At 39.0% G+C, this 23,766-nt stretch overlaps 1 protein-coding gene across 2 annotated transcripts in view; it reads left to right on the top strand.

Moving 5' to 3' along the window:
* The window catches only part of LOC139726714 (uncharacterized), a 49,119-nt gene extending 26,494 nt beyond the window's left edge, over positions 1 to 22,625 (top strand). Inside the window, exons 1-8 of one of the 2 annotated variants that reach the window (XM_071637698.1) lie at positions 2,743 to 2,770; positions 8,342 to 8,539; positions 15,237 to 15,465; positions 16,876 to 17,204; positions 18,032 to 18,192; positions 18,605 to 18,755; positions 18,960 to 19,093; positions 20,025 to 22,625. In XM_071637698.1, coding sequence (XP_071493799.1) covers positions 8,401 to 8,539; positions 15,237 to 15,465; positions 16,876 to 17,204; positions 18,032 to 18,192; positions 18,605 to 18,755; positions 18,960 to 19,093; positions 20,025 to 21,632 — 2,751 coding nt within the window. In that variant the 5' untranslated portion in view covers positions 2,743 to 2,770; positions 8,342 to 8,400 and the 3' untranslated portion in view covers positions 21,633 to 22,625. Of the gene's footprint in view, positions 1 to 2,742; positions 2,771 to 8,341; positions 8,540 to 15,236; positions 15,466 to 16,875; positions 17,205 to 18,031; positions 18,193 to 18,604; positions 18,756 to 18,959; positions 19,094 to 20,024 lie in introns of those variants that run through there. The other variant, XM_071637699.1, reaches the window with a different exon arrangement.
* Positions 22,626 to 23,766: the final 1,141 nt, after the last annotated feature.

Here is a 23,766-nt window from a genome sequence, read left to right as displayed (position 1 = left end):
ATCTTTTGAATAACATTGGAGGTCTATTCCAGTAAATGCTATAAGAGTAAAAAGTGACTTACCTTTGTAATGAGGAAACATACATGTAGATCCGATCCCCAAAAGTGGCCAAAGCCAACAAAGGCCAAGATGAATGGAGTTTTTTAGTCACTGCATTGGCTGGACACAGCTGTTTCTCTCATGCTCAAATTGCTGCAGCTAGCTGCGATGCAGCTACATACACATAATATGTACGTGTAGGCCTTCCTGCACTGTGCGGTGTGCTCACGCACAGTACACTGTACATTACATGTAGGCCTAGCCTGTAGCCAGCTAGCTGTCTTGCCTAGCTAGCTAGCTGGCCTTTCAGAACTTTAGACCAATCAGATGCGAGCATTGAGAAATTAGGTGAATGCACTGTTGTACTAGTCTATGAATTCAGACATCATTGCTTCATATGTAAAATTTTAAAAAATGTGCAAATTAAGGGTATTTTCTCATTATTACTGTTGGCAGATTTCTTGGAGCACCCCCTAATTTTGATCCTTATATATATACAAATGTCTGAGGAAAAAATTACACTTTTGTCCGGCGTGTCACGATTATCAGTATATTTGTCCCTAAGCCACCCCACTATGTGGCAAAGATTGTCTTGTACAAATGTAGCTTCAATTACAGTTATGTAAAGAGTATTGTTGGCATTTATGTTACGTAAATGCAAGACGAAAAAATTTGGTTAACCACAACATTGTAAGTGAACATATTGTACTTTAGAACATTCACTGTAAATTTGATGGATCGCATTAAATGTACACAATTAGTTGCTACACGTAGCGGTCAGGTCCGTGCGCTGGCCATAGGCAACGTGCAAATGAATGAGGTGATTTCATGCACCCATGTGCAACATCTGGAACCCTACGCATGCTGCTTGTGATGCGCGCAGATATCAACATGAACTTAAAAACAAAACAAAAAAATCTATTCACCCCACTCCGTGTCATCGCCTTGCCCTTTCTTCTTCTACCTGCCCGTCTTTGCCGCTGTCACTATCAGTGTCATTGTCACTGTCATCACTCAATTAATTCTGTCACCAAACTCAAAGTCTTATGGTAAGATATACACGCTACATTGTAGGGTGAGAATTGGACGTTTTAATGGTTCAGCTGAGAAAGCCAATGCGAGGAAACACAACGCAGATATTGCATCTGGTCACCCGGGAATATATTGCAGGGTGGTCCACGAGGGGTTTTAGCATGTCGCTGCAACATGCTAAAATTCTTGTGCAACATCCTCAAAAGCCAGCAACATGTGCAACATCCTCAAGAATTTGCAACAAGCTCAAAGTAAAAGTATTCAGAAATGTGCAAAACATGTGCATAACATAAGAAACATCAAACTACCTGGTACTTAAGATATTTGTGTGCAAAACATGAGAGAGAACATTGAATGTAAGCAGCACAAAGAGAGATACACATTGTAAGCAGCAAAATATTGCGTACTACGTACCGTACTCACTGTGTGTGCTCTGCACATATTCAATTTCTGCAATATTTTCAGATTCTGAGCTTGCAACATGCTCAAATTTCAAGTTGTGGACCACCATGTATTGTGCATTATGAATGACTGCATCAATGTACCGCTGCACTTGTATAGGGTTTGGTCCCTTGCCTGACATTGTGATTCAGGGTTTGAAAAAGACAGCTGTTCCGGGGCAAAAATCGGTGGAGTGAATCCATCAGTTTTAACTTGTGATTTCTTAATGGCGCGAATATCTTGTATTGGGTCATATATCAATAATCTGTTTCAGGAGACGTTTTTTTCTCTGCTCTGACACCTTTTTCATATGATTTTCCTTATTTAAATCTCTCGTTCCTATGTCTTTCAAGAAAATCTACAAAACTACTTGTAGTGTAGTTTCGAGATACAATCACTGTACAAGATACATGTATACTGCACATCTGTACTCCATGTTATTTGTGCATGATGATCAAATAGAGCTGGCGCTGTAGCGCTGACTCATTGTTGTAGAAATGTAATAGCGCCGCTGCCGTTTGAGTTTTTATAGTACCGTAAGTTACAATGTATATGCGATAGAGAGAATTGAAAATGACTGCATACAAATGTACAATATGTCATACAAGAATTGAAGAATTAAAACATACATTGTATCCATATGATGTTGTATGATTTATCACCCTTCCCCAAAGTAAGTACAGTTTCTGTATTGTGCATATTACACATATCTAAACAGATACGATCTACAAGTAGGTTTCTGCAGGGAGGTCCCTGGTTTCTGTGATAAAAAGAGGTTTGTACAGTCGTATGTATGACCCTCTTTTGTAACCTTTTGCCCCTCGCTCAGTGGATGCCCATAGCATTTTGACAGTGAAGAAACACCTGAATAAACCTGAACAAACATATTGAACCATGATATGGTGCCTCGGGTTTTCATTATCGATTAAAAAAAAAAAGGTCCGGAACAGTGAGATACTACTGTTTAATATTTTCTGCACAGACTTTTTTTTCCCCTCCACCATCATGCTGATGCCAGGAGGGAGACGTTGTGGATGATGCATGCCCAAGTCATCGTCCCTATGAATGAGTCACAGAGTACACACTATAGGATGGAGGGGGAGAGGGCACCAAAAATCGAGATGATGTTGGTGATGGAATAGCGGTGTCCGATGCTTTTACTATCCTGATTTCCGTGAGTGATCGGCAGTGGTTATTTCGTCGTGTATGGAATCACTCTCATTGTACAAAATTGTAGAATATTGTTGGATTTGATCATGTAAGTATAGTAAGAGTAAGATGGACTTAGTTGTAGCAATTGCGTGCCAAAGATCTGCTCTCTTTGAGAGCAACATATGAGGGGGAAAATGAACCATATGTTCTAAAATGCATGCTGTTTGCAGTCAGAGTAGAGCTGCTGGCAATAGCATTGGAGTCTTCTGTGCAAATCCAGATCACTTGAATTTTTACATGCAAAGTATGTATTCCAGTGTCTGTGGATATGTGTGTGTGTGTGTGTGCAAATACATTTATTTTTCCCTGAGATATTTTTGACTAAAGTACTATACTAATGTATTTGGTATAAAACTAAGCTAATATTGCATACGAGTATATTTAGTCGCTGGGATTTGCAGGGAAAAATACTTCTGATTTCTTGGCCATTTAGATAAAGGTACAGCTGTACAATACTGTGATTTCACCATAAGAAGTGTCTTAATGTACATGTACAGAAATGTATGTGTAGTTGTTGCACAATATGTTGTTACAAACTCCAGTAGTTGCTTTGGACAAGTGAGTTTTTATCACCCTGAGCGATGGATATCGTAAGTACATGTACAATTTTGTACATGTAATATGCAGTTTGAAAGAAGTCTGGGTTGATTGATATGGTGTAATATTTGTAAAATGTGATCTGAAGTCCCAGTGAATATTTTGCCACTAGCTTTGCTGTTTGGTTTACATGGAATAATTACACCCTATTGTATACTAGTTTGGAATTATGGTACAATGTAAATGAACAATGCTCAGATTTTTGCATGTCAATTCCTAGAACGTCTAACAAATGCTCTAGATAGATTTGCCCTTTGATTGCAAGGAAAGGAATGAAATTTCTTGTCATTTTGCGCGTCAAGTTGAAAATTGGCAAGATGGGATATCTGCACGAGTGCAGGGCATGCTGGAAGACCATTGAGATATACAGGCAAGCATAATTACTGTTTCAGCATCAATTGAGCGTGACAAGAGATGATACAGATGGGTAGATATGTGTACTGGTGAGTGTCATTATCACGCAACGTTTTACATTGTAGCATATGAGAATGGCTATTACAATGACATAAAACTGTACTTGCTAACTAATAAGATTTTATCAGATTCAATAAGATTTTTTACATTAAAAATAGCAAAATAAGATTTTCTGTCAGAGAAATAAGATTTCACAAAAAATATTAAGATATACCTTTCATGTGTATTTTCTGAAGATTTGACTAAAAGTAAGATTTTTAACTTCAGTTTGCATATAAAATAAGATTTTTGCAATCCATGAGTAAGATACAGGGTATTTCATCTTGAAATGTTGGCAGGTATGCAATGATCATTGTGCAATCACATGCTCATGATCATATCATGCTATTACAATACATGTACGTGTGTAAAACGGTCACTCTCTCATCCTAGAAATTTCTGGAAATTTGTATTGAATTTGATTCAACATCTGGAAGAAATTCTTATTTCTATATTGCAAATACAATGCCGTTGCATTTTAGCAAGTATTGGCACAGGTGTCAGGGTGGTCCATGAGGGGTTTTAGCATGTCGCTGCAACATGCTAAAATTCTTGTGCAACATCCTCAAAAGCCAGCAACATGCTATGCAACATCCTCAAGAATTTGCAACAAGCTCAAAGTAAAAGTATTCAAAAATGTGCAAAACATGTGCATAACATAAGAAACATCAAACTACCTGGTACTTAGATATTTGTGTGCAAAACATGAGAGAGAACATTGAATGTAAGCTGCACAAAGAGAGATAAGCAGCAAAATATTGTGTACTACGTATGTACTCATTGTGTGCGCTCCGCGCATATTCAATTTCTGCAATATTCTCAGATTCTGATGAGCTTGCAACATGCTCAAATTTCAAGTTGTGGACCACCCTGGATATCAGAAACTTGTACATTCTGTACATGTTATTATTATTATTATTATTATTATTTATTCGGCAATTCAATATATAATGTACAATACAAGCTGATATAAAATACAAACAGAAAATCGTAAATACATGATATAAAAATTGTGGTGGTTCCAGGTGCATGCTGCTGGTTGCCAGGGGAGGAAAAGGCAAACTTAATCACCGAGGCTCGAGACCTTCCTCCCCGACCAGTGCATGCACCCAGAATCAGCTATATCAATGTAAAACATATGGAAGAGATAGGACATGTATTCACTGAGATACGGAATGAAACATTTATAACCTTTGACCCTAATTGACATACCCAAAATGGTGTCTGATCAAAAAGTTGTTATTTTATGAATTAATGTATGTGACATGAACTAAGCATGTGCAAAATTTAACGGTGATAGAAACTGTTTTTCTTGAGTTATTGCAAAGAAAGTTGCAGAAAGAAAGAAACATCTCAATACATTGCAGATAAGCTTTAAATTCAACCAAGTTTTTTAACGTAATCCCGACATCGTATGAAAAAACGAAGGGTACATTCACGATAGTCCAAGATCTCAGCTACAACATATTAAAATCTGAGAGAAATTCATTGAAGCATAAATGAGCTAGTGCTCGAAAAAGATAATCATGTCAATGTACAGGTATGCATTCATATGATGGGAGATACAATTGTACAGTAAAATGTATGGAGAAAAAAAAAGATCAAGTATAGGAGTACAACTACACTGTAGAACTTCTGCTGGGCCTTTAAACATTGCTAGGGCACACAATCAAGCATATTACATTTATAGAACGTGTCGTGGACTGAAAAAAAAAAGTAGCCAGTTACATTCGCTACAATGTGTACATGTGGGAAAAAGAAACATACTCTAGTATACGAGATGTCAAAGGCAGATACTTTGACCGCTAGAATGTACAATGCATTTGTATACTATTTCCAGTGGACAGTGTATGTTCTTGCTTTCAAAGGCTGACAGAATGTACCACTTGTATGTATAATACAACATACTTGTATTTCTGTATTTCAGAAAACATTCCTGGCAAGATCAAAGTCAAGAGGGACAGTGAACAACTTAACGTATCAGCCGTTCACCTACCAGTGTGTATAGGCTTGCTTTCTTCTAATGCTAGCTAGGACTGCCTCAAATGCAATATTAAAACCTTGACATCTCTGTTGAAAACAGGTTACTTCAAATATACAAATGGACATGCGCTTTGATACATGCTTTGTCTCACAAAGTATTTTGTGTATTATCACCATGCTGTACCTTGAAAACCAGTGTAATCTGAGACAATTGTGACGAAAATGTCGACAGTGAATCACATGATTATGCTTTATACTGCAAATTTAAATGCTTGCACATTGATGACCTGTCAGTTAAGCATGTACACTAAGGAAAAAGTAATCTACACAGTCAAATGACTTTGTATCATAACATTGACAAAATAAGTGACACAAGTTAGTTAAATTACAGGCATACTAATCTTGATATGAGTTGACTGTCTAATTTGATGGGTTTTGAGTTCAAATATAAAATGCTGAAAAGTATGTTAAGTGGAAGAGATGTGCAGCAAAAGCATACATTGTATATTTCACATTGTGGGAGTTTGCAGACCTTGTCCTGGAGAAGAAAAAAATGGGAAAAAGTGTACTGTTGAATATATCGGCTCTTATGATACAATTGTCACATCTCATGCAATATGTACAATATGTACATTGTAATGATGTCCAATTGCACATGAACAGTAATCATTACGTGCTTGTACAAATATTGTGAATGAGAGCATTGAGTAGTGGGTGATGCAATACAGAAGTTGAATGAACCTACATGTCATTACATTGTGTTTGTATGCCAGGCACAGTAGGTTAAAAAAAGGAAAAGGAAAAAAATGTTGGCCATTTTCTACTGGGTAAATCAATTACATTGTACATCTACATGTTTGTAGGCCATAATGTATAAAATTACATTTTTTTTAATTTTCTTTTTTTTTTTTGAAAGGCAGTCAAGTGTACATTGCTTCCTGCCAGGCATTTTGCAAGTCTGTGATGAAAAAAAAAAAAAAAAAAAATCAGTTGAAATGACAGTAACTCTCCATGGACCAAGGGCATACATTTAGGCGTCAATTTGTACAAATGTGTGTTGACGCACTGTCTCCAGTGACAGAGCCAAAAAGCGGATGCTTCTTGTTTTTCTCTTTGTGGAAATATTTGTTATTTCTGTCTTTTGGTGAGAGAGGATACTTGTATTTAGATGAAGAAGTGGCATGCTTTGTCATACTGTATTTAACTGGAAAAATGTCTACCACACTTCTGGAGGTAATGGTGCTTGCAGAGTACAAGATTGCAGGCTTCTGTTTAAAGAATATTGAAATCAAATTCAGTTGATCCCTGAAGATTTTACTCAAATATTTACAATGAATTTATGAAATTTTACATACACATACAACTTGTAAGAAGCTCGTTTAATTGCATGATATTTACATGTTGTATACAATGTAGGATTGTTCATCATGCTTCCTGCTGCCTGCTGTCATGCATTTGAACGGGTGTTTATGCTGTCAGCTATTCATAAGTTCTCAAAGAATTTCAAATTTGTAATTGCTGATATGACTTCATACAGTGTATGAAGAGAGAACCATAACTGTGTACAGTACAAATGTACTAGTGTAGAAACTGTAATGTGTGTATAATTGTACATGTATATACATGTACGTTGGGAACCTCACAAATACAGTTGCATGCTGTACAGTTATACAAAATATGTGTTTAATTTGTAATGTCTCTTATTGCATTGTACAAATGTATAATGACAATTTTAAAGCCTTTGACTTGACTTTCCACAACATGAAGTATTGACATTTTGTTTAATTTTGCCTACAGGTGCAACTTCCATGGTCTGCTGACATTGTGTGTACTGTTCTTGTTTATGCTCAGTTTTTATAGCTTTAAATCACAACAGATATCAAATGAAGTTTCTGTATTACATGTAAGTGGTTATTTTCATCTGAGCATTTTTTTTTTTCCCACTGTACCGAGTGTAATGATTTTCGTGTGTTTTCATTTCTGCACTATCAAATCAATAGATAGTGTCATATCACAAGCAAAAATATTTGCATGCTTTTATTTTCATGATAGTTTCTGGTAGCATGAAATAGCACACAAAAATGTCCACTTTTCACTTTCCTCAAGAATTTTCATGTTTACAGGAGATGGAAATTTAATTCAGTGTATGCTTACTATTTATGGCGTGGGAGCATAATTGAGAGCAGAAAACATCTCAGTTGATTCGTGATTGTGATTGTTTCATAGCCCTGTCAAAATCAGTATAAAAATATTTGCTGAACCAATTCATAGCAGTTTACTTGGGATGCAGTGCCGCTTGACTTTCTGACCACGCATTACATGTACCTGCACTGACATGTTTTCTGGAGTGGATGTTGAAATGCGACTAATACAGGACATCCATTTCACTGCACTGACATGCTCACGTGCAATATGTTACAATATGTACAGTGTACATGAGTAAGTCTCTGCTGGTAAAATGCAGCTTATTGCAGTACATTTTGTATGTGTTCTGCACATACTGCATTTGTACATACAGTGTAGACATGTTGACTAGTAATGGCCTTCTTTTCTTTATGTATCTTTTGTGTCGTGCATGGTGCAGGGTGTTGGGGCAATTCAGACCCTACGCTACGCTGTAGCCAGAGGAACTGTACAGCACACATGAAACCCAGCACCATCTTGGAAGAGACAAGGAACCAAACCAGCCGTCTGTGTTGCTGCTCCAGTGACTACTGCAACGAAAACGTGTCGGATGCCTATGTGCCCATGCCAACCACAAAGCCACCCCTCACACAGCACAGTAAGTCCCTGCTGGATGGAAACTGGCAATTAAACAAGCTAGAACATAAAACATACGAACCTACCCCTTTTAATCGTTTTCCTTGTCTTTAACTTAAGGATCTGTAAAGGCACGAATCTTCTATTAGGACCAATGTCAAAACCACAAAACCATTACCTGTGATGATACAGGTGTAGATGTGTACATTGGCAAACAAGGACAATTAAATTTCACTTTTGGGTTGGACAGAGGATTATCAAATTCATGAAAAGTAATTATGACTCTAGTCTGATTTTCACAATATTTATCCTTAAACACTTTTAACCTTGTGGAACCTTAAGTCATAATTTTTAGCTTCTTTCCTTTAAATGCAAGTGGAATAATTACCAGGAGAAGCTTTGCCATATGACGTTGTGATGGTTCTGAGAAACTCATAAAACTGCTGCAGTTTTGCAAGCAATCTATCCCTTGTTCTATGGTCTTTTTCTCACTTCCCTTTCTGCTCTTTTATTTAGAATGTATTCAGTGTACAGCGTAATATGCCACTTTTCCTCTTCAGATATAATAAATCCTCTCCCCCATCCCCCCTTTTAATACTTGTACCTTTGTGCCTTTCATCGTTTGTGCCTTTCTGCTGCTGCTGAAAGGTCGGACGCTGCCTGCAGTATTCTAATATTCTGTGCCCATCCCATCCTCCTCCCGTTTGATGCCGCACCACTGGCACCCAGATGACTCAGTCCAATTAGTGGATTTGGCACAGCTAGGATTTTGTGCCTCTGATCATGCCATTTGTTCATATTGGAAGAGGCACCATATCCTGTGATGAAGTTGGGGGGGGGGGGGGGAGGGTGAGGGAGATGGAGAATGGGATATTGCGCATGTGTTTGTGTGTTTTTTTTTTTTTGTGTGTGTGTGTGTATGCATGTACGCCACGATAGTATGGTGAAATCGATGAATGACATCATATTTCATAACCTGTGCTTCCCTTAAGAAGCTCTTGATTTTAGTCTGATGCATTTGTTAGTGCAATAAAGTGGAGAGTTATGAAGGCATTAATGTGGACATGATCACTCTCTCTAATCAAATTCACGATAATCATCATTTGAGGGCTACTGAAATTAATAGCCAGGAGATGAATAATGATACAATTCTAGACTGTTATTGGCAGTTTTCAGTTCATAAATCGATGGTTTCTCTTTGAGTAGTACTCCTCAGACTTGTTGATAAAAATTCTGAATATAGTGTATGAGATCTACTTCACATCCTGATGTTAGCCCTGTGAATTACCAGTTTTTGCAACCTGAGTTTGATAGCAAAAAATTGACCAATATGTGTGTCTGTCTATCAGTGCCCAATTTGCATACAGGCAATTCTGCAGTTAGTATCGTTACATGTAAGCAAATCGTGTTTACAACATGTTTATCCTTCCCAGGTCTATGATATAGAAAAGAATGGATGAAAAAGTTTGCAAAAATGTAAGTTACTGCAAACAGAGTTGATTGATTTCAGTTATAGCATCATGACAAATTTTCCAGCAATTATTTTTAACAGTTCAACTAATTTTTTTTTTTTTTTTTGTTACTAGACCCCCAAGACCATGTTTGTAAAGTTACGGCTTAGGAACATTCCATTTGTCCAGAGTAACTCCGCAGGTCATTTCACCCTTATGTAATTGATAAAATATCACATGACCTCTGGAATATTATCAAAATGTACATTGTATTTATCTTTTAGCAGTATGTGTTCCATTGGTTGACATGACTGGAACCCTATGATGATTATTTAGTAATAGTATAGAGTTCCTGTGGTCATGAATAATAATGTACGAAGCAGATCACAAAAGGCTGTACAGTCGTCCTTTGCTAAGCTCACATGGCTTGTCCACATACCATACTGTGAGACGGCCTTGTCAAAAGGCAAGGTGCGGATGCGAAACCTTGCAGGCTGTACAGGGTGGAAGCGGCAAAATGTGACAACAAAACTTGGATGGTCCGTACTGGGACAGGAAGCATGTGTATGCCGTGGCATCTCACAGTCCTTTTATAATTTTATCATGTTGTGCCGTGTTAAGTGCATGTTTTGTCACAGTTGCCTTATGATTGCTGTACATTTTGTTGCATTCGACCATATTTTGTCAAGGTTCTCGTGGCAACTATGTGTTTGTAGGGTGTATGGTAGCTCCTTGTTACATTCATGTCACGTCCGGTGTCTGACGGTTTTACAGGCGGCCGGGAACATACAGAGTAGTATAAACATGTACACTGTTGCTGTCAACAATTAGTGAAATTTAGTATTAGTAGATTAAGTATGTGACTTCCGTTTGGCCTCATAAAATTCTGCTTTAAGTCTTTTTTTATATATATATACCGGTATCATAAGAGATATACTATGCACTTCTATACAATTCAACCCACACGTGATTTTCAAGAGAATGATTTACATTGTGCACAGACATGTTGGCAGCTATGTACAATGTACATGTACAATGTATGTGTAGACATAGCATTATACATGGTACTTTTATGCACTCCTTCATATAGTCTACTCCAAGTTGTACTTGAATGACAATTTCCAAGATTGACAAGGGTAGGTTTTCTGTGGGAATGGGCAAAGGGATAGTTTATATCTTATTCTCTCCTTGGAAGGCCAAAGGGGAAGTAAAATGTCAATTCTGTACCACAGTGGCTGCCAGTTGATACCACTCAAAGCTCTATGCATGTTCAAAACAGCTCAGAGCATGTCTGAAAGGTTCTATAACCCTTTTGCAAATGGCAAAAAAAAAAAACAACTCTGCATGGTCAAAAAAATAATGTTTCCCAACATCACGTATGAAGTCTTTGGATAATACACCTCAAGGGTTTTTTAAAAGAAATGAAAAACTAACCCCATGTCCCTTGAGAATACAACACTTAAAATTTTTACAGGATCTGAATAAATTAACTGGAAATCTATGAAATTGTTTCCCTTTCCATCATAAAGAACTTTCCAGTTTTGTCATTGCGAGGAAAGGTTTGAATGATCTGCCTTTACAATATACTGTACAAGCTTATGGAAGGAATCCAATTTTTGGAGTTGCAAAAGGGACATATGAACTTTAAAGAAAGTTTATACAGTTGGGTGCATTGGCTTTCATTCTCACCATCTGGAACGGGGCACAGTGTATTTTGTATAGTACATTGTTCTCTATTTGCTTTACAGGAGACAGACTTTATCTCTGGCAGTGTGTAAACACACAATTGCTTTGTCTGTAGCTGCTTTGTAAAGAGAACAACAGGCTGATGACAGGCAGTTTGCTATTCATAATGCAGGGTACCCCACAGACTGGAGCAGCAGTCTGTAAATCACCACTCGCTGCTGAGCTCACAGCCGCTGCAGACACTCATTAATATTCAGAGACGCAGGGTGTAGTTCTAGCCTACTGCCAGCCAGACGGGTCTTATGGCTCATCCTCTCATTTATCATGTCTCAAGAAACAGCACCCTTCTTATCCAATGCAGACCTTGTCTTGTGTAATTGCTGGAGGCTTCTAGGTTTGCGCTGCATTAAAACTCTTTCAAACAGTCTTTATGCATTCCCTCTTATCCCTTCCTCCCCTGTACAAAAAAAGAGATGACATAAAAAAAATCTTGCAGACAAAATTTGGTTCAGTAACGGTTAGTGTGTACACCACATCAACTAGGGGCCCCCACAGAGATTAAGAAGGAAGACATGAAAATGAGCATGGATATGGATAGGAGAACAAAACAATCTTTCATCCTTAAGTCAGCTCAAAATATTAATAAAAGGGTCTGTGTCAGAGGGATGGCAATGTTTTAAATTTAATGGGAGTGTGCAATTCATCAGTCACATTCCAGATGCACTAATCTGATCAACAACAACACTAAATACACTAGAAGGAGGAATTCACAGGAACTTTAAAAAAAAAAAACTCCATCAATATTCTACATATAGACCCCTTTTGAGGTGCATTGAGGGGCACTCCTTTTATAGGCATTGATGCTAAATGAAAACAAGTTTGTTAGTGATTGTACATTGTATATGGGTGAACTAGACAAAAAGACTACATATTTTATTAGGTGATCCGAGAATCCTCTCGGATCACCTTCTGTATCTGTACTGATTCTTTGTTCTTCTTCTTCTTCTTCTTCTTCTTCTTTATTTCTCCGCAAAAGTTGTGTAGAGATAAGCTCAGAAAGTGCATTGCCTATGAATGTCAAACTTATACCATATGTGTATCATGTCCCAAAGACGACATGTCAAGTAAAATCGTAGTGATCAGTCGACCGTGACGTCACTATGACGTCATTATATGAAAACACATTTTCAATCATATCTCATTAATGGAGTGGAATTTCTCAATGAAATTTACGTCACATAAATTTCAATTCAAGGGAATTCTACCCATATTTTCAGAATTCCTCGCATCGTAAAGACGTGCGCGTACGCGCGCGTTGAAATATTTGTATGCTCCAATCAAGCTCAAATTTTTTTTGCATACGTTTCAGACCATTTGGAGCATTTTTTGAAAAATTGAAAAAATTGGACGGACGCGTACGCGCGCGCACATATACGCACGTACAGCTCATATGCAACAGAAATTTCCCGATTTTTTACATTTATCGGATGTCTGAAAAGTCAAGGAATATTTCTAGCAAGTTTCAAGTCAATCCGACTCAATATGACGTCATACGGGACTGTCAAAGTTGAAATTCCGCGCGCGCGTCAATGGCGATATACAGTACAACAATGCCCCAAAACCGCCAATTTTAAATCCGATTTTACTCGTCAGGATGGACGGTGACCCCCCATTTTCTTTACATATTCTGAAAGCTGATGAGTTGTACATGTCAGTTTATGGGTTGGCGATACTGAAAAAGTCATTCAAAGATATCAAATTTCTTAATAAAGTTAAAAAAGTAAATTTTCAAAATGACGTCATCAAATTTCAAGTTCATTCAAGCATATCTCACTTTTTCTTTAATTGATTTACGTCCAAATTTCAATATGTTGTAGCTTATTAAATGGTCTTTCAGATATATAATAACAACAATTTGATTGGATGACGGCATCACCTCGTAAAAATGGATTTAAAGTAATCTTGTCAAATTTGACCAGTTTACGTGTTATCTCTATGGGAGTGCAGTTTTTCTGGAAATGAAAACTGACATGACTATCTTTATCGAGCACTAGCTCACTTATGCTTCGGTGAATTTCTCCCATATTTTAGTATGTTGTAGCTGAGACTTTGGGCTATCGTTAATGTGCCCTTCGTTTTTTCATACGGAGTCGGCATCATGCCCAAAAACTTGGTTGAAATTAAAGCTTATCTTCCATGTATTTTCATATTCCTTTCTTTCTGCAACTTTCTTTGCAATAACTCAAGAAAAACAAGCTCTATCAGCCCAATATTTTGCACATGTTTAGTTTATGTCACGTACATTATTTCATAAAATAACAACTACTTGATCGGGCACCTTCTTGGGTATGTAAATTAGGGTCAAAGGTCAAAAATGTTTCATCCTGTATCTTGGTTAATACATGTCTTATCTTTCCCATATTTTGCATACGTAAAGACCATGTTACAAGAATCATTTCACAAAATAACCACTTTTTGCTCAGACGCCATCTTGTCTGTGCAAAGTAGGGTCAAAGGTCATATGTACTTCTTTCTTTATCTTTATTATGACGTGTTATCTCTATGGGAGGGAATTTTTCTAGATGTGAAAATTGACATGATTGTCTTTATCGACGACTAGCTCAATTACCCTTCGGTGAATTTCTTCCAGATGTTAGTATGTTGTAGCCAATGTAATACTCTTTAAGTTTTGTTAATCAAAGTTTTAATCGGATGATGTCTTCACCACGTGAAAATGGATATAATGTAACCTTGTCAAATTTAACCAGTTTACGTGTTATCTCTATGGGAGGGAATTTTTCTGGAAATGAAAATTGACATGACTTTCTTTATCGAGCACTACCTCACTTACTCTTCTGTAAATTTCTCCCAGATTTTAATATGATGTAGCTGAGACTTTGGGCTATCATCAGTGATTCTTCATTTTTTCATACGATGCCGAGATCACGTAAAAACTTGGTTGACATCAAACTTATATTCGATGTATTGAGATATTTCTTTCTCTCTGCAACTTTCTTTGCAATAACTCAAGAAAAACAGCCCCTATCATCCCCATATTTGGCACATGTTTAGTTTATGTCACGTACATTATTTCATAAAATAACAACTACTTGATCAGACACCATCTTGGGTATGTAAATTAGGGTCAAAGGTCATAAATGTTTTAACCTGTATCTTGGTGAATACATGTCCTATCTTTCCCATATTTTACACACGCAAAGGCCATGTTACAAGAATCATTTCACAAAATAACCACTTTTTGGTCAGATGCCATCTTGGCTGTGCAAAGTTGGGTCAATGGTCAAATATACTTCATTCTGTATCTTCTTTATAGTGTATACCGAATTTGGTAACAGAGATAGCAGACCTAACTCTCTTTTCTAAATGAGAATCCAAATATCACACGTCCAATGTCTCTAAACACAGATGAAACCTATATGGTCATGCCTATTGCGATCAGGACTCGAATCATTGATTAAAAAAAATCGGATCACCTAATTTGTCAGTCTTGACAAATTCCAAGTCTAGTTTTCTTCTTGTTTTCATCTCCAACATTTTTTATTTCTTGCTACTCATTCACAGAAGTCCTGTCAGATCCAATGAACAACAATATGGAGCGGACCATCCTCATTGCCATCATACCCATCTTCTGTGTGTCGGTTGCCATAGCGATCATGTACTTCATCTTCCGGCTGAGGATGCGGCCCAGCAAAGGCCACATGAGTCAGCTGCCCATGATTGAGGCTGCACCCCCAGAGCCGACCTTTGACCTCGACCAGCTGAAGATGATGGAGCTTGTGGGTCAAGGGAGGTAAGGAGGACAAAGAGATGAGTGGAGAAAAACAATTATCCAAAGTCCATCTTGTACCCATCAATTATCCAAAGTCCATCTTGTTCCCAGCAATTATCCAAAGCCCATCAGTGATGTTTTTCAACTGTCTTAGGCGCCATTTCAGACAAACTTGCATTGATATTCACCAACAAAAGCAACTACTTAGACTGTAGCCAAATCAGATCTGATGTAATGACAATGAACCTCTATAGCATGTTTTAACAACTTAATGTTTGCTACGTGCTTTACAATTATCCATTTTACACACACAGACACACAAATTAACAAATTACATTCAAGGTGGCAATAAAAAGTAACATAACACATAGACACCACACAATATAAGCTGTATAAATTAATATACCTGGGAGAAGAATGTTTACAAATGTGTAAGTCTTCCAGGAGGATTGGCTTCTGCAGCCAAGATCTGCAAAGATTCATAGCTGAATACCTGAAATACCTGTTATTCACTGTGTTATACAAGACCTGCTCAAATCGTCGTGCGCATGGCAGATTGTCGTTAGCGCGCTTCCCTGCGCCCGGCAGATTGTCGTTACAGTGTGGGAGTGCGCATGGCAGATTGTCGTTAGGGTGTGGGAGTGCGCATAGGGTTAACAACATTCTGCCATGCGCACGGAAGTGCGCTAACAACAATCTGCCATGCGCACGGAAGCGCGCTAACGACAATCTGCCATGCGCACGACGAAATGTACATTTGCTTGTACAGATTAAAGGATGACATTCAAAGACTATGCTGATGTTAAAGGAGACCTCTAGATTATGTTTAGACTTTTGCATTTGAACATCTTTAAATTGAGTATACTGGGTACAAAGTTTTAGAATTAAGAGTGATTTCATTTTTCAAAAAATAAAAATAAAAATTCATACTAAATCACATTGAACAAGGATGGTGGAAGAATGCATGATTGGGTGCTCAAGGAAGCAGAATAAAAGCAGAAAGCACACATAAATTCTACACAGGTGAACATGTTACCCAAGAGGTATTGTAATGGAATTGCGTTGCTACATTACTGGACTGTGCAGGGGTGGATCCAGGATTTCCGTAAAGAGGGGGCGCCTTTACAAAATTAAAGGGGGGGGGGGGGGGGTACACACACGCCCTTTTGTTCTTTTTATTTCTTTTGTTTTAACAAAAATAAAGTGGGGCGTGTGCCCAGTGCGCCCTCGCCTGGATCCGCCACTGACTGTGTGAGCGTGCTATGTCATCATCCTTGTTCAGTGTATTATCTTGGGTTTTTCATAGTATCAGTTTATCTGCTTGAGGACCAAAATACATTCCATAAATCTGTACATGGCACCATCGATTTATGTACTACCCGATGTGAAGTTATATGAAATGTCTGGAATGCCCCTTTAATATGCTTTCAGATACTGCAATGTCTACCGCGGGGCCCTGAGTGAGAAGGAGGTCGCAGTGAAGGTATTCACGGGAGCCTCCAAGCAGTGCTACCTGAACGAGGTGGACATCATGAGCCTGCCCCACCTCGCCCACAACCACCTGCTCCAGTACGTGGGCTCCGGCGACCGCATCGGGGAGGACGGCTGGGTGGAGCACCTACTGGTGGTAGACTACATCAGCAAGGGCTCCCTCATGTCCTACCTGCGGGAGAACATCTTCGACTGGCACACCATGTGCCGGCTGGCGCAGACATCTGCGGCAGGCCTGGCCCACTTGCATCAGGTTGTGGACACTCCAGGTGGGTCTTGGTTAGAAATTTGAACACTGCAGTTGATGATGTTAATGATCAAATGTTGGATTCTTCGCTCACTAATCATTGCATAGTTTCCCTGCTCTTCAGTAGTCAAAATATTTTGTAAACAAGAGTGTATTTACGAAATGACAAGATTGTTGAGTTGTTTCCTAAAGTTATTTGCCCTTATTTGACACAGAATTGTGGGACTTTAAATAGGAATAGTTCAAATGATGAACATGGTTTTATCAATTCTGTAATCTTTCCAACCAATGCCTACTTTGATGATATGTATATTCTTGGGTATATTGTTTATCTGATCTGGTCTTGAGGTAAATCTTTCAGGTCATTGTAGTATTTGAATGGAAGGTGATATGTCAAATTTTCAGCGGATGCAAATGCCTGTAAAAAGTTTATCAAGCTGTCAAGTGAGTGTGGGCCCGGGGTGAACGTGTGTCAAAATTGCATGCATTGTATTGCCTAGTCAGAATGTAACTGCTGTCATCACAGTATTTGAGCAAAACTTGTTTGACCTGGCAACAAGTTTAGCCCATTTGGATACCAGGAATTCCAGGGCTGAAGCTTAATGACTTTGCTTCATAATGCTTGTCAATAGACATATCCGTAAGAAATAATCAATTACGAGAATATATGTTCATTGCAAAACAACAAATGCAGATGCTCATGAGGTAGGACTGATTATTCGTCTGTATTTCCAAGACTGATTTGTTCTATTCTTTGTCATTTCATCATCTCTGTTTTCCTGCTTTTGAAGTATTTCCCTACCAAGTAACCTTGCTGTACACTTTCCTCAAATCATTGTTACATTGTAGGTAACCACAAACCAGCAGTAGTCCACAGGGACATCAACAGCCGCAACATCCTGGTGAATGCGGAGGGCAACTGTGTCATAGGTGACTTTGGCTTCGCCATGAAGGTCTGTGGATCCAGTGTGGTTGGAGAGGCTGATGGCGATAACAGTACCATCACTGATGTAAGTGATATATTGATTTCATAGAGGATATAGCTTGAATGAAGCTTGTTGATATGTGAGATTAAATTTAAGTGTAGTGAAGTGTTTTTGTCATTTTGGGCTTATTCAGTGACAAGCCTGTATCATCCAGGTATCTGTTATGTAAGATAATGAACATATTTTTAGTAGATCTTCTTTTAATACCAGACTCCCAACATATGTCATCGGTCATACGTGGAGTAAAGGTATCAATGTTGTCATATGCCCCAAGTTTAGCATGTAATCAGTTATGCAAAGGTGAAAATGGATTTGACGAAGGTTTTTTTTTTAGGGGGTAGGGTGTGGGTTGGGTTTTGTTTTAATGCATATCCTGTAATGACAATTACTTCTTGTGACTGATTAATTGGTTATCATAAATTTGTATCCCATTTAGGTTGGAACAGTCCGCTACATGTCACCAGAGGTCTTAGATGGTGCTGTGAATCTACGAGATTGTGAGTGCGCCCTCAAACAGGTAGATGTCTACGCCCTTGGACTGGTCATCTGGGAGATAGCTACTCGATGCAAAGACCTCTACCCGAGGGGTAAGCTTGTCAATGAACAATCTGACTCTTGATTACTTTAGTGATACCTGATGATAAATGTTTTGTTGCTATTGTGGTTGCTCGTGCTAATTGCTTCATCTATGATTATCCAGTTTCAGATGAATATGTGTGTGTGTTTTAATGTATATAGTTGTAATATTAAGGTTGTGCATTTTATCCTTTAATTTCCCCCAACATCTGCAGATGACATGGGTAACTACCAAATGCCCTTTGAGGTGGAAGTTGGGCAGCATCCAACTTTTGAGGACATGCAGATTTTGGTGTCCAGAGAGAGGAAGAGGCCACAGTTCCCAGATGCCTGGAAGGAAAACAGCCAGGTAACAACTGACAGGACAATAACCATCAGAAGTCCATCAAATACTCCCCCAAAATCCTGGTTTCATGTTTGCTTCCTGTTCAAAGTTCAGGAACAGACAAAGTAAATGTGCCCATGCTGGCCTTGACATCAGCAGTTTAGTTGGAGTGGGTGGTTACCTTTCAGACCAACTATCATTTGCCAAGGGGACAGTGCATTATAATTGCCTTGAGATTTTTTTTCTTTTTTTTCAGTAGGATGGGCAAAAGGGCTGCTAAATCTAGTACCGAAGTGTGATGTCATAATCATTCATTGCCATGGAAACTGGTTCTAAACAACCTTACCATACCATGTCTGTGAACACTTTTATTGCTAACCATGTTTGCACATGGTTCTAACCCGAGCTACCATGGTACAACAAAAGACTAACATCATCACTTCGGTACTCTATAGCTGCTAGTGAGTTGCCACATCTTGAGCATGGAATCTTGAAATCTTGAAGCAGGTTTCAAACATTTTAAGATGGTAAGGAAGCTCACATTAAATGAGACAGATACAATTTTGCAATTATGATGTGCATAGTGGTATATGGAGGATTGAAATAAACTTTACCAGAACTAGTGTGTAGTATTGTTTTGGGTTGTTGGTTCATATCAAATTTGATTGACACAAACCCAAAATTGCATTGCAGCTGCTATGAAAGTGACTCTCAGATGTGAGTGAGAACCAACTTGGGAGCCCAGATAGAATTGATGACTTTGTGATGCTGAGAAGTGAGAATGTTTTTATTGAATCAGCATTGTAATTGTTACTGCCTAGAAATGTCTATCTTACATCACCACAAATATATCATGCAGTATATGATATATCATAGGCTACCCGAGCAGTATTCTTCTGGAGTCCTCGTATACTTCTTTGTTCCCTAAAACCTCTTTTCATTTCTTACCATGTAGGCACTGAGGAGCCTGAGAGAAACCATTGAGGACTGCTGGGACCATGATGCTGAGGCTCGTTTGACAGCACTATGTGTTGAGGAGCGCATCATTGAACTCATGGTATTGTGGGACAAGCACAACACCGTTAGCCCCACCATTAATCCCACAACCCAAGGGAACACTCTACCCACACACACCATCACCGATTACACATCGAGGCCAGCGGAGATCATCGCCACAGAGTATCCCGGCATAGCCCGCCTTGCAGATGGTACCATGATTGCTGTGAGAGGCAACGGCCAGCCAGTCGGTGGTGCAGGCAGCGAGACTTCTGGTACCACAAGCGATGCCAAGAACCTGCATGGGCACCATTCGTCAGTGAGCAGTGGACTGGAGAAGAATGAGCGTCTACGCCTCCTGTCTCCAGATACCATCAGCACTAGTCTGTCCACACAGTCAGACCTGAATCTCATTGACCTTACAGCCTCAGCACCTCCTGTGGATCCCAAGAACTTGCACCACTCTGATGACAGCATTGAGCGGTACACCACAGACCTGAAGTACGGTCCAAAACAGTCAAGCTCCAAGTTTGGCGAGGAATATGGATTTAGTGAGCCATCTGTGTCCCCCAGCAAACCACTGGTTGTCAATGAGATGAGGGCTGGGCTTAGCAAGGATCAGATCACTGATAATCTGTCTCACAACCTGAGCAAACAGAAAAATAAATCTACCAGTATGCCATCTTGGGGTCACATGACAGGCACTGACCCTAGGTCAGGTCGTGTCAATCCACCAGTCAATGTGGCAAAGCTCGACACCAACCTCCACCGCCAGCAGGCCAGGAGCAGTAGTCCCAGGCAGACGAACCAGGGCTACGATGCTTCACAAAGCTCTGAAGCTAGCACCAGTGGGCCAGGGAGCTCCAACCAAGCAGTGAATGGAGTGTCTCCGAGTCTGAGCAGGCGGCCAAATAGTCTGCCACTGCAGTCCCACCACAGGGGCTCCAAGAAGAAATTGATGGCTGTGTACATCCCAGATTCAGGCCCGACCACCAAAGTCCAGACAGGCATTGCTAAGATGGACAGTGTGGCCCCCTCCTGCCATCAGGTGAAGATGGCCTCCAACACCCACAAGCAGCAGCCGGGCAACAGCACTGTTGAAAAGCTGCGGAATGGAAGTGTGAGCAGTCAGGCCTCCGATGGAGAGCGCCCCCATTCATGGGCATGTGACAGTTCGTCGGGTAGCGACCACTCCAGCGAAATTGATCGCAGGAATGGCAATGTGCACATGAGGTCATCATCTAGCATTAACAAAGGAGACAAAGGGAAGCGAAAGGTGACGCCGTTCCGACTTCTCACCGACAAACTTTCTGTCCACAAGGGCAAGGAGAAGAAGGACTCCAAAGGTCCTGACTGCAATGGGTCCGGTCCCAGTCCAGTGGATCCCAATGTGAACAATAACAGCAGGACAGTTGTGAATGGGAGTGAGAGTGACTCTGTAGCCTGTTCAGAGATGAGCAATGGGCACGCTGGGGTGAGTCTCAACGGAGAGGCTCATCCCCTTAATGGCAAGCTTGCCAATGGTGGCCCCAAGCTGCAGGCAAACTTTGAACTGGAGTGCGTGTGAAGCCAGATGAACTGCTGAGATCTACTTATTTTGATGTACACTGTTTCTAAAATCACCCGCGACGTTTTCACCTGTGTGATAGTGCCCTTTTCTTCCAAAACTGTATGTAAAAGGAAGAGCAAAATGACTTCGCATTGCCAGCAATGTTCTTACATGTAGAAGTATGCAAATCATACCATAACTCTCATATCTTCAAGAATAGTTGTCCAGATTTAGAGAATATGCTAGCAGTCTGAAAAACAGTTTAAGGTGGCTCTTTCAAATTTGAAGAAAAAAAAAATGAAAACAAAGACTGATCAAGTGACAGTGGTCTCAGCAAGGCACTTTCACAAGAACTTGTCTGCTGTGTCACTAGATGTCCTCAGTATGGCTCAAAAAAATTTTAAGAAAGCTGAAGAAGAATAAAAAAGGCAAATAGTTCAAATGTCAGATAATTCAAATAGTTCACATTTTACCTCCAAGCTTCAAACAGTGAATCACTGTTTGTATGGATGAATACCACTAGTTACACAGCATTGTAAGAATGGCTCAAAAATGTCAGCATTGGCCCATGGGCACATGAAGATCTGTGTTTTAATTTTGAATGTTAGCTCAGTGTCCATCATTTTATGCTTTTTAGGATGAGGTGGTTTGCAAAAAAAAAAGAGCTACTGCCTTTAATTGTAGATATTTTTACTATCTGCACCAGTATTGTATCTTGCTATTGTACATGCAATTCAATTTTAGTGTATAGTCTGCGCACACTTATATACTGAAATCAATTCATTTATTGCTTGCAGTTTTAGGAGAGGAATGTGCTAGTTGTAAAAGAGAATTTTATGGCATTGCTTGCCAGTCATACTTGAGGTACTGGTACTTCTTTCCTGGGATTCGTGTCAGTCTTTTACTCTTTCATTTTTCTTTTGATATAGAAAGAACAACTTTTATCAGAAGTATTTGCTGATTTGTTGTGTCATTTCAGTGTAATGTATGTAATACTCTTGTGTGCTGAATTGCCAGTTATTTGTCACTTTCATTTTTTTTTGTACATGATATATCAGTGTGACATGGGTAAGCAACACCATGAGTAGGCTGTCATAGACAGTTTGTTGCATAAATGAAACTGCTATTAAATATTAGAAGAGTAAGAAAAGGTTGTTTGAGAACCACTATGGACTATGAAAGGCTGTGAGCCTCTATGTGCATTTTATGTGACCCATGTCAAAACTGATTTAACTTCCCAAAATTGATATGATTTATGCAAGGGTACTCGGCTTTGTAAAGTCAATTTGTTGCTGTAAATATTCATTTTAGAAGCCTTGATTTGTACTGTTCGTATTTGAAAAACAAAATAACTCATTTCAGTGTTATAAATGAATTCTTTTTATTTTGTCAATGTTAAATACCTTTTGTATGTTGATGTAATAATGGCAAGTGATGAAAATTTATGTATCCCAACAGCTTATTGCAGTCATCTTTGGGCTTTTTGAAAATTTCTCAGTAGTCTAATCATAAGAATATGACATTAGATATTGTCAGTCTACATTAATCACAGGCACAGTGTATTATTCAAAACTGTGTATGTATTACATGACTCTGCATATACTGTAAAACAAGATATTTTTGCGGCACAAAATTTTGGTGAGTTGGAGCCGACGGCCTTTTTCACGGCATGAAATTTTTGCAAATTGCCACTGGCAGTCAACGCATATAGTATAGACAAGAACTTTTGCATGCATTTTTATTTCGCAATTCACAACATTAAAATGTTTGCAAATTTTCCTCGTTTTACAGTTGTTGAAATGCTCAAAGAACAGACAGTGACTTCAAGTTGAAGGAAAATTAGACAGTCCTCACAATCGTGTCCTCTGCGCTGCAGAAAATTTGCCACAATACTGTGTGTTGCTGTCTCAATGTCTAGTCTCTTTTCAAGATTGTATGATATTAATAGCCATCAAAATTCAGATAGACTTCATGATTTGTATTGCCCAGACTATTTATTCTGATATTTCTCACAGGGCCTGCCAATACCAATTTTGTGTTTGCAGGAAAGAATTTCAAATGTGGCAGTAATGCTGGAAACTTTATACTTGATCATAGAGTTTTCTCCTTCGCAGCCCACTGAGGAAGCTATACTGGGATGGTGGTTGAGGCA

The sequence above is a fragment of the Diadema antillarum genome, unplaced genomic scaffold (genome assembly GCF_040938485.1).
Source record: "Diadema antillarum isolate AM-2024a unplaced genomic scaffold, OU_Dant_1.0 seq00000097_RagTag, whole genome shotgun sequence".
In the NCBI taxonomy this organism is placed as follows: Eukaryota; Metazoa; Echinodermata; class Echinoidea; order Diadematoida; family Diadematidae; genus Diadema; species Diadema antillarum.
The sequence above is the reverse complement of the archived record's forward strand: the minus strand, read 5'-3'. Positions and strand labels throughout refer to the sequence as shown.